General features: G+C 41.9%; 1 protein-coding gene across 1 annotated transcript in view; it reads left to right on the forward strand.

The window, feature by feature from the left end:
* The window catches only part of GAD2 (glutamate decarboxylase 2), a 38,232-nt gene extending 30,165 nt beyond the window's left edge, over positions 1–8,067 (forward strand). Inside the window, exons 13-16 of the mRNA XM_083826230.1 lie at positions 1,343–1,492; positions 3,256–3,363; positions 4,657–4,746; positions 5,414–8,067. Coding sequence (XP_083682356.1) covers positions 1,343–1,492; positions 3,256–3,363; positions 4,657–4,746; positions 5,414–5,587 — 522 coding nt within the window. The 3' untranslated portion in view covers positions 5,588–8,067. The remainder of the gene's footprint in view (positions 1–1,342; positions 1,493–3,255; positions 3,364–4,656; positions 4,747–5,413) is intronic.
* Positions 8,068–12,113: the final 4,046 nt, after the last annotated feature.

Raw genomic sequence — 12,113 nt, forward strand, 5'->3', positions numbered from 1 at the left:
CATTACACTTTCTAAACTTTTATGATAGATATTTCAATCCAGCTCTGATCCATATATCCACTTCAGGGCACATGAAAATAAAAAGGGAAGACTGAAGTTCGCTTGGAATAAGAAGTAGACATTTCATTCAGTACTAGAACTTGAATTACCCTTCAAGCCTGTAATTTCCATAAAACCATCGGTTACTGGGACAGCTGCTATACAACCACTACTTACTAGACCAGCTATCAAAAAGCTGATTGCTGTTTTGCTAACAGCTGTACAACAGATTGTATACAAAGTGATTGCGCTTAGGAATAGAGAAGCTGACTTTTATTTGCCCTCAGGGTCAGTTCCCTGAAACAAATCCCACCTGATGAAGTCAGTACCATCCTTGACCTCTGGCAAGAACAGATGGCTCAGTTTAAGAGAAAACCAGTCCTCCCCCTCCTTCCCCCCTTCATTTTACTGTCTCAGTTTTGAGTTACACATAAAGCTTGGACTTGATGATAAACAGCCAAGTTTTGTTTCTTATTGGGCTGGAAATTGCAGTTTTAGGCAACAGATATACAAGGTATATCTTAAACTTGGTTGAGGAGTTCATGAGAGCCAGAACATGACTCTCTGCATTTCACTTAAAAAGCTGAACCATGCTTTCATGAGCCAGGTTCTTCCCCTTGTTGCCTGCTGGCCCTCCCACAAAGCTGCCTTTCTGAACAGTATCTTGCAACCCAGAAATAGCTCTAGCTGGCCGTTTAAAAGCCATATGCTCTTTTGTCTGTTCAAAGCTTTCTGTACCACTTAGGCATCCAACCTGAGCTGGGGGCTTTGCAGATATCTTTCTCGGAAAAGAGCTGTGCCTACATAAAAAGGACAAAATCAATGACAATCCGAATTTTAGACACCAAAGCAACTAGAAAAGTGGTGTGATGATATTTACATTAGTCACCAAATTGGCCTGGTCTGAGTCAACCAGAGGAACGCCTTCCAAGGAAAGGAGGAAAAGGAACCAGATCACGGAATAAAGAGTGAGATCCAAAAATGAACTTACGCATGGCGATGCTAAGAAGCACAAAGTCCAGGCTTCATTTGAATAACACCTTGGCTCTGGGAGTGGATTACACATTGGTGGGTCAGGTGCCAGCATGTCCTAGACACCGAACAAGGTGTGAAAGAATTAGACCACTGAGCAACTAAGTTTGGTTTTGTCCTTTTTTTGACCTTTCTCTTGTGCTTGGACACATATTCCACTGAATTTGGGTGTTTTGTAATTTCTGCTGTGCAGCCACTTGCCCAAAGCAACCCTCGAAACAGTAGCCACACTTGTGCCAACAGGACTTTTATGTGTCTCTGTTTCTATAAGGGGCTGATGCAGAGTTGCAATCAAATGCATGCTTCCTACCTCTTTCAACAAGATAAGCACTACGACCTGTCTTATGACACTGGAGACAAGGCTTTGCAGTGTGGGCGGCATGTTGATGTCTTCAAGCTATGGCTGATGTGGAGGGCAAAGGTAGGACATCCTGCAGTGCACTTGTTTGCGTTAAAATAATGCACACCGGGTACTGGTTTCTTTTCTGTGATCATCATTTTAGAAAATACCTGACCTGAATTTCATGTATATAACATGAAAGAAAGAACATTATTGTTTTCCTCCTTTTTATACCTTTAACAGTTTAGCTTCAAAGCAGCACACATGATTTTGAAACTTGAACTCCATGGCTTTGCGTAGCATTTGCTTTGTGTAACTGTAGGAGTCTAACAGCATAAATCATATGCCTAAGAACGTTGTTATATACATCTCTGGAAGTAAAAAGATGGTTTTTTTTAATGACACTCAGAAATTAAACGTGGCAAATCAAGACTGGAATACCCAGTTTCGATACATTAAGTAGGCATGGAGTCATCTTGTGAAGGAGTAGATGAAAACTCATCAAAATGTGTTCTCTAGGAAATGTGAAAACACCACCTCAGATTAATTCATCTGTATTTGTAAAATGGTGCTAAATAAGTTCTTCCATATATTTATTCAATCCATTATGTCAAGTTGCCTCAGGTTTTTTTTCAGAGGAGATGACATCACTGTTTTCATTTCCAGAAAGCCTTAAAAATCCTCATGTGCTTCATTAAAACTCTGAAAACAGTTCTGAGGCAGACACCAAGCATGGCTGGAGGTGTGGGAGTCTGTAAAGGGGGATGCAATTTTCAGAGGTTGGAATAGCTGTTGTACTAACTGGGGGCCCCTACACGGCAGGCAGTTTTAGCCACATGTCTCTCTTCAGCTCCAGGCCTTTCTCCCGGGGCTACGCTAGCTCTACCCTGTTTCAAAATCTCTGTATACAGAGGGATAATGACACGAGCTTTTAAGTCAGTTCTGCACTGCCAGAACAGATTTAGCAGGGATGTGCCTCCATTATTCAGAGACATTTCTTCTTTTAAACCCCGTATTTTCAATGTCTTATACTGCTTTTTCTCTTCTCACACTCCATTTGTAATATTAATGTTACAAAATAAGATGTATGTTTCTTAAGTGGTTTATCTATTCCAGCTGTTTGTTCCCCTTCCTCCCTCTTAAAGCTGGATCCTTTGTGGCATCACAGCTGGTGACTGCAGGAACAATTATGATGTCACAGACAGAGGATTATGACTTCTGCCAGAGAAGAAAAAGCAGGATTTGCTGGAGCTCTTCAAAAACACGGCTTCTGACTTGATGTGGTGTCAATTAGAATAAAAAGGGGAAAAACACCAGGGAGGCAGGGCAGTATTTGAACAAAATGTGCATTTCCACAGCATCAGGCTGGTCTCTGAAAGCATATTTTTGTGTTTAACTAAAAAGGATTATTCTTGGAAAAAGCCCCGGCTCATTACCTCTTAGAGATTAAAGCCGCCTATTCTAAAAATGGCCCCAGATTCCCCATGTATGCAACTCAGCATCTTCCTGTGGAGACAATCTTCTGTGCCAGCCCAGGCCTCTCTCCAAAATCTACGGATGAGGCCACCCTTTATCACCAATGTTACCAATATTTTGCTGAGAAACAAGTAGTATCAGGGGCATATTGTGCATTCAGGGAGTCAGCAGCAAGACCTATAGGTGCACGAACTGCGTGCAGGAAAGCATCCTTCATCAAACAGAATCAGATCCTTAATCTGTCCCACAGAGAGTTCAGAGAGGTGACCTGTGCTGGTGCTGTGGTGAGTGCTGCGTGGTCCTTTCCCTGCTTCTGGTCACAGAACAGAGAGTCACATCATTATTTTTTTTTCCTTTTTCCTCTAAAGGGAACCACAGGATTTGAAGCACAAATTGATAAGTGCTTGGAACTTGCAGAATACCTATACAACAAAATAAAGAACAGAGAAGGGTATGAAATGGTGTTTGATGGAAAGGTATGTACTGCAACTAGTTTTTTCTTCCCAGTTGGTCAGCAGCACTTGCCTTAGATACCGGGGTGCTACCAACACTTCAAACCAAAGAGCACATAGCAAAAACCAGCGTCCCTTGTAACAAAACCTGTTGTGCTGATAACTCTCTTCATTATGGGATCCAGGGACAAGGCAGCTGTGCATAAGTTACCAGTTTGTACAGTTTCACCCCACTGAACCTAAACACAAGCATCTTAGGGTAAAGCAGCACACGCACAATTAGAACCAGATTTCAAACAATAAAAAGAGGTTGTAGTTTTGTAATTCCATGGCCCGTTAGGAATGTGGGTTACAGTGCCCCATGTAGCTGTGAAAGGTTGTTTGTGCAAAGTTCATTTATCAGCAGCCTCTAGTGAGCAGGCACGGGGGCCCCACAGGGACCTGGGGTGACCTGTGGGGACCATCCGTGTTGCAGTCCCTAAGTACCCACAGTGCCTAAGTACCCACAGCACAAGGATAAATGTCACCCTTGTGCCTCCAACAGAGATCACAGATCCACACTTGTATGCCACTATGTAATTTAGTTCCCACACCTTACACATCATCACTGAATTTGGTCCACTGAGTCTCATGATGGGTAAAGATACTGACAGCAGTCAGGGCTGCTCTAACTCATGCGTTTAGCATCCAGCAAAGAGGAACGCGGTGAGGCAGGCAACTGTTGGGAGATTGCAAAAATACAGAAAATGTCAACTGATTTTGCCTTTCCACTTGGTGCTCCCAAGTAAGTTGAAGTAGCTAAGGCACTGTGATGCATACATATTAATTCAGGAGCTAGCTGAATCAAATGGAGAAGTAATAAATTTCATTAAATGTACAAAAAAATCTTAGACTATCTCATGCACCGCCTGTGACTCCTGTTTACAGGGCCAGATTTTACATTATGCTGTCATGTAATAACAGTAAATGACACGGTCCTTGCCTCTAAATTATCTGTAATAGGCATTTGCCTTATCCGTATTCCCTTCAGCCTCCGTGGGGGACAGCACCTACAAAATCTAGATGCTTCTCAGTAGGGGATAAATATATTTGCACAGCTGGGTGATGTGTTTCTGCATCTGACATCCTGGGAATAAATTGCCTAAAATTATCCTTTCTGTATTAATGATGATGATGACTCTCAGCGGACTACAGTAATGAAAGCCATTGATTGCTGTCACAATATGATGCATGAGAGGGGGAAAGGCATGAGTTTAATTGCAAGTGAGATATTATGAGCATTTCTTGCAGCATAAACCATTATTGTTCTGTGTTTAGCCTCAGCACACAAATGTCTGCTTCTGGTATATACCTCCCAGCTTGCGTAGCATGGAAGACAACGAAGAAAGGATGAGCCGCCTTATGAAGGTAAGAAGCATTCCCTCAGGATGTTGGGCGGCGAACAGTGAAATCTGTACAGGCAGGCAGGCCCCAGAATGAGCTCCAGAGCATGGGCTCAGGTCACTTTATTCTGGCAAATGACACATCCATCGTCATTTTACTGCAGGTAAACTGGCACCATCATGCTTTGGTCTCCACATTTGGTATTCCTTGCGTTTGCCTCTTCTCTAGAGTGTGTATTCAACTTTGGTTACAGTAAACTACAATTGGTAAACCCAGCAAATGTAATAATTGCGTGGTAATACTATGGCACTCTGGCATACAAAAAGAAGATGGAAAATGATTGCAACAATTTTTTGAGCATTACGAGCACAAGTTACTGTGTCCAGTTACCTGTCAGCAATACTGAGAAAGTAGAGAGGGAAAATTCCCCCATGGTTTTAAAAGCTGGGCAAAGAGACCAGATAAACCCAATGCCTTTCCAATAAGCCATTTACTCCTTAACAGAGGTTAACTTTTTTTATTAACATTGGACATATTTTCATTTTAACACTTCTTGTAACTGTTCATCCTTATAAAAAAAAAAAAAAAGAAAAAAGAAAACATACTCCACTTTTTGTTATGATAATAGTAATAATAACAATATTACTATTAGTAAAAATAATCCCCTGCTTTTCATTGTATGCCATTGCAGGTGGCGCCAGTGATAAAAGCCAGGATGATGGAGTATGGGACGACCATGGTGAGCTATCAGCCTCTGGGAGACAAAGTGAACTTCTTCCGGATGGTCATCTCAAACCCAGCAGCAACTCATCAGGACATTGATTTCCTGATTGACGAAATAGAGCGCTTGGGACAAGATTTATAATAGGCGGGTGTGAAAGTCTGTTCCTGGACCTCTAAGTAGACAATTAAGTTGTCACAAACTGTGCGAATGTATTTGTAGTTTGTTCCAAAGTAAATCTATTTCTATATTGTGGCGTTGGAGTAGAGTACAGTTTAAAATCAAGAAACATGGCTCCTTTAAAGTCCTTTCCTGCGTTTTAGAATACCTCTTTAATAATTAGCTGCACAAAAAGCTGCATTGAAACAAATACGGAAGAACAGAAGATACTTAAAATGTTACCCCAAATTTTAACAGTGACTACTTCAAATGAAAAGCAATCAGACTGAATGATGCAAAATTTGCCCAAAATGGTGACAAAATCAAATTGGGGGAAGGGGGAGGGGGTAGTGAGAAACAGAGTATACAAGCTGTATGTTTAAAAGTGAAAGTATTTTGCCTTTTTCGTAGTATTAGAAAAGAATTTCTAATTTACCTATAGCAACATTTCAAATGTATTTAAATAGGTATAGTTTTACAAAAGGAAAAATATATATATATTAAAAAATCCTATTTTGTAAACTATATATTTTTATTTTATATGGGTTATAAAACTGCAAGGACAGAAGCTGAAAATTAACTAGAATTCTTTTTCTTTTGATGGAGGTGCCTCAAATGTTTATTACTGCTTATTTTAAACCATAAGCCCACATACATTCTGAAGAGGTACCCATACCTCATTTCTCCATGTCACATGGATTGTGGATCTCCAGGACTGATTACTGAAAAAACCTCAAGAGTACTGCAGCTCTTAAAACCACTTAATAAGATCAATTACAGTACAACAATAGAATGCTATTATTCCTAATTATGTTTCCCACTTGGCCTAACTAAGCAGACGCACAATCAGTATACAGTGCTAACCAAGACTGAAATAAGGTTGTATTTGGATGGTTTCTTTGTCCTGTGGTAAAAAAGCCTATCCAAAAAATGTAATGTGTCTGAATAAATGCTTATGTTGTAACAATTTCCTCTATGTGCAGTGCAAAGCTACACTGAAAATACAAATTGACTGAAATTCTTTCTAAATAAAGCTACATTAAGAGGGTAAAGACTTCTCACAGATGTACAGGTCTGCAGGACAAGGCCTAAACTAAACGTGACTATAGTCCAAATGGCAGTGATGGAGCGTAAGTAACAAACTTTGTCAGAGGCTTCTCCCAGTACTGGGCTACATCCCTGTTTGCCATGGCTTTTGAAATTGCAGAAAAAAAAATGAGCTTAGGCTACATCTGCCTAGAACAGTCCACACGGAGCCTCACTGGCCTTCACAGGCACAGCTCTTGCAGAATTCATGTGCTGCATCATTCCTTAACATTAGTGGTGACTCCGAGATGGCAGCTGAAGTTTATCCTCTTTCCCCTCGGTATCTGGAAGCATTAGTATGAATTACGGGGCTTAGGCCTGCCTATTTATAACCCTACTGAAGTTTTGGTTTAACTTCGCCTAAACAGCCAACTTCTGTTTGTAAAGCAATATGGTTTTGCTGGCTCTAAAATACTTGAAGAGAAAATAAGATGTGCAATGTGGTTTTAATTTAATCTAAAATACATAAATGAAGTATTAATGTAATATCATGAGGACATGAACTAAGAAGGAAATAAATTGTGTCTGTAATTGTGTTGCCTTTATTATATTGATAGTACTGTTTTGTCACCTCAGATTGAGGCTGTGCACTTTAGATTTAAACTGTACAATGTTGCAAATCAACATGTGTTGCTGTATAAGCTTGTACAATATATTATTGATATGTCATTATTTGTGTGGTAGTGGTATTTACTCTTGATATTGTAAGAGCTGCATTCACGCCAGTCCCTCTACTGTATCTTTGCTTGGTATTAACCTCTTCTTGTCAGCTTTCAGGCAGACCTCTCACCTCACTTTGGTGGATTTCCATTGCTGCCTACAGTGCATAATGGAGTGAGCTGAGCTATAGAGGAGATGCCAATTCTGTCAGGAAGGACTTCAATGTGACCTTTGCTGAACGTGTCAAAATCACCAGCCTAATCACTGAAATACTGAGTAGAGCAGCAAATTACAGTCTTTCTTGCCGTGAAAAAGGCAAGCAGAAAGCATTAAAAAAAAAATAGTACAGGGACAATGATGAAGGTGATGAATAGCCTGGTTACATCTTGCATGTGCAATTCTGTTTTAAAGTGCTAAGTGCATACGATGTATTTATTAGCTGTATGTGCCAATCCAAGATTTACATTCGGTGTTCCAGGAGAACCAGCATTTTTTTCCACTTTACTATGTTTATTGCAGCCCGGAAAGAGCGGCATAGCAACCTGTTCTTGTGTTTGACCAAAGTATCTTATATGTGTTGTTGATCTAAATCCAAATAAAAGTGTAAAATGTGACTGTGGGTCTTTTCATTAGCAGCACTGATGGGCACTGTCAGCAGAAAACATATTTATCACTTGTGCCACTTTGGAGCAAGGCCCCAATAAAGAGAATGTTTAATTGTACTGCTTTTCTGTGTCTCCTTCTGGATTTTTTCATGGCAAGATTCATTCTGTTAATTATCGTAACATAAAAACAATTCCATCACCAGACCCTTTTTGAGGCAATACTTGGCACCAACATACAAGTGTAAATCTGCCATCTGCTATTCCTTTACCTTATCTTTACAAGACAGATTTAGTCGCTTTATTCTCCTCAGACAAGCTCAACAATTTTTTGTCTTTTGTTTTGTCTTTTCATTCTATGAGCACTTATCTGCAAATTAACCATAGACTGTAATCAGCCTCCAGCACAGTGGAAGTTGTCAGGATGCTTTCCAGGGTGACAAAAACTATATGATGGCAACAATTTAAAAGGGCCATGAAATAATAATAAAATAAAATTTAAAAAATAATTAAAAAATAATAATAAAAGACAAAACAACGGATGCAAAAATTAAGATTTTAGTCTGCATGTCTCCCCTGGCCTCATTCTTCCAAAGTTCTGTCTGCCCTATTTTCCTTCTCTCTGAAGAGCTTCATAGCCTACAGCAGATGCAGAGAAAGAAAACAAAATGATGCTGTTCAGGAAGTTTTTGTCTGAGATGAGGTTTTGTGTATCTGCTGTAAGTCTGCAGTAGAATTTGTGATTAATGCCTATACCCTGTACTTAGTAAGAGCCCAGCTAGAGACTGTAAGGAGTAACAGAGCTGGAGAAGATGCTGGGCAGTAGGACATCCTCCTTACCCTGATGAAGCTCTTTGGTGCTGGGACAGGGAGCAGTTTTCCTGTTTTTGCCTACTCCCATGTGTCCATGAAGCTTGGGCTTTGCTGTAAACTCTTCACACCCAGAGCTGCGTGGCGTGTCCCTGTGAGATGGGGATGGAGCAGATCTGCCTGTCCCAGCCAAGAACCTCCTGGCCACGTTGAAGGAAGGCAAAATGAAGTTGACAAAGAAGAGGAAATCATGAGAACCTGGATAACAGCTCTCCACGAAGACTGGTTCCTTTTGGCTATATGAGACTTTAGCTGTAACTATAGCTGTTTTGCTGTTTCTCTGCTCTTTACCACAAGGCCCCCAGAAGAGCACTCTGCATGGGGCGAGCCATGGATCTAGAAGAGGAGATGACCTATCTCACTGCAGAAGCATACCCTCACGGCAAGCTTGCATTGGCCATTTCCCAAGCCACTGTGCAATCACTTGAAGGTCCCAGGAGCCATCAGTCCCTCAGGTCCTCTGACCACCCCACTGGGCTGTGTCTGCCTCTCCACACCAGACCTCCTTCTCTACCTTCTCACGCCTCTTTCATCCCTCTTGCCCCTTCCCCACAACATGGATGTATGTGAGCATCTCAACCATCTTCATAACCATGGGACCTTTTTTCTTAAAGGTTCTTTTGAAACGCAGCCTGCAAATTCAATTAAAAGTCTAGTTCAAGATTAGGGTCCTCAGTCCAAGAAGTGGCAATCCTTTCTTTTAGCATGGGATGGTCCTGGTCCAAGCTAACACCAGGAGAAGCACAATATCAGTGAGTGGCCCCACCCTGGAGACAGTCTGCTGTGAAAGGATGGAGGGGAAGAAGGAAGAGCTTTGCAGAGTTTGGGGAGGCCTCAAAACCTACTCTGAGCCAACCCAATTGACTCACATCCATCACAGCACAGTCCACTGAGTGTGTTCAGTGCTATTGAAGTATTTCATAGTTTACTTCTAAAATTTGGATTTAATAAATTCTGGTTTAGTGAATCGCAGATAAACCAGGTTCTGTGAAGCAGAGGCTGGCTGAATGAGCAGACCTGATGGTGGCCTTGTGCAACTCTGACACAGTTGGCATCTGCTATATTCTGGAATTTTACTCTGGGGGTCACAATTTCATCCAGACTGACAGTTAGCTCCTTACTGAAGATACCCTTTTACTGAAGATAGCCATTCTTCCATAAATAAATACTGTGTCCATTTCTTGATACAGAGTGCAAAACCGCATGTTGTCAGTAAAGCACAGCAGCACATTTTACTGACGATGCCTATGGGCCGTGAGGAACTAGAAAATATATTCACAACCATCTTAGGCACCACTCATGGCCAGCAGAACTTCAGACTGAGCTGTGTGCTCGCATCTAAAAAGCCACATGTCAAATTATGTAAAAGTTGTGAGGCTTTTGGGGGCTTTTTGGTGGTGGTGGTGGTTTGTGGGTGTTTTTGTTGTTTGTTTGTTTGTTTGTTTGTTTGTTTTTGCAAGAACTGATACATGATTTAGAAGTCCAAAGCATTTTCTTGGCCTGAGGTTTGCCTGGAGAAGCGATGCTCAGTAGCTGGTAGCTACTGGGAGGCTAATGCACAAACTACAAGGTAGATGTGTCCTCCTGCGCCTCCTGCAAATTCTTAGCCCTGGAGCTGTGTTGGTCAGAGCCCCAGAAAGGCTGAAGGGCAGATGGAGGCAGAAGCTGTCAGCCCAGCTGGCCTGACACCACGAGATGGACCATCCAAGGACATGGCCGATGAGGTGGCTGGGTCTCAAACCTCCATGATTGGGGTTTCTCGTGAATGCTTCCTGCTTTACTGTAAATGGCCTCCTCCCAGAGAGGTGCCTTCACCTTCCCTACAGCACACAGTTCAGAGAAAGGCAAGTTTAAATATCAAGTCAGTTGCTTTAAACTCATAGTCCAGCATGGTTAAGGAAGAAACAAAGCAAATCAGAACTCAAGGGATAGTACATCTTTCATCCAATTTAGCTAGGCTAGCTGCCAGTAGAAAATCATCCTAGGTAGAAAGGGAGCCCCACAGAAATCCGCAGGATACTGCCACTAATGTCTTAGCCTGATAATGTCTGCACTATCAGCTTTCTACCTGACCAGCCTGACTAAAGGGAGCAATCTGACCGTTCAGGGAAAGCCAAGTGCTGCAGCTGGGAGAATTACAGACCTGGCTCTGCTGTTCACTGAGAAGACAGAACGGCTGCAGGTCACAGCTCTCTTCATTACAGCACCGAAGGAGGCAGGTGTATAGATTTTGCAGTGTACTGTGGAGCAAGAAATTGGGTCTGAGATTTCAGTCAGAGAAAAGGAATATGTGCTTCTTTTTGTGTTAGAATAAAAGCCTGTGTGCTTTGCTGTTGAAATTCTTGTATTAGAAAGATGGATGAAAAATCTGTAAGTTCACAGTGCACGAACAGGGCAAAGGCTGTTTCTCAGGGCACAGAAAAGTCACAAATTAAGCTAGGGGGAGAACCTCCAGTTGTCCAAATGCTCTGCAATAGCTGTCCCTGTACGTGCTCTCACTCCAACTGATGCCTGGTGCCAAGTCTTTCAGATGTGTTCAGATACCTAACTCCCATGGTAGGAACCCAGGTGGCTTAATCCCAGCCCACTACACCACTCATTCGCAGTCTGTGACCCGTAAACCCACACGGCTGATTTCTCAGAGACCCATGACTGATGACTGGGAAGAACAAGTTCATGTACTGCTCTGCAGTATGCGACATTTCTAAAGGGGTCCTCAGTCCACAGAGAGATTTTAGAGGGTCACAAATCAGGGGAGCTTAAAAACCACACAACTATGCAACCTCTCCTTCTAAAACATTTCATTTTGCATCACAAGGAACAGTGCCTGGCATCTGGCCTGGGCACTACGATCACACAATATTTTAAATATGTAACAGCCAGAAGTTACACTCTGCTCAACAGACATCAAACTAGCATGCAAGACAGGACGTACAAGACTAGTTTACGTAATTTGTCCCATTGTCTTGATACTATTATTCTATTATTATTTCATATAATCCTATACATTTCCATTTTCTCATACTTCTGCATTGCTTGCAGGATGGACTTCTATTTTCTTTCCCATCCTCCTCTGTCCTGATAATGAAAATGGTTCTGGGACAAAGCACAGATGTTTGGAACTTGATGTAAACGCACTTTTGCTGCTCTGAGGAATTAAAAGGAAATGGCTTGTGTTGTAATAGGTAGCTGCAGAGCACAGCTTTTTAGAGGCAGCCTATAAAGAGCGATGAGGCAGCGTGGCTGGGGACTGCCAGCAGAGCTCCCCCGGTGAACCCTCCTGTGCAGAGGCA

Source organism: Anser anser (genome assembly GCF_964211835.1).
Source record: "Anser anser genome assembly, chromosome: 2".
NCBI lineage: Eukaryota > Metazoa > Chordata > Aves > Anseriformes > Anatidae > Anser > Anser anser.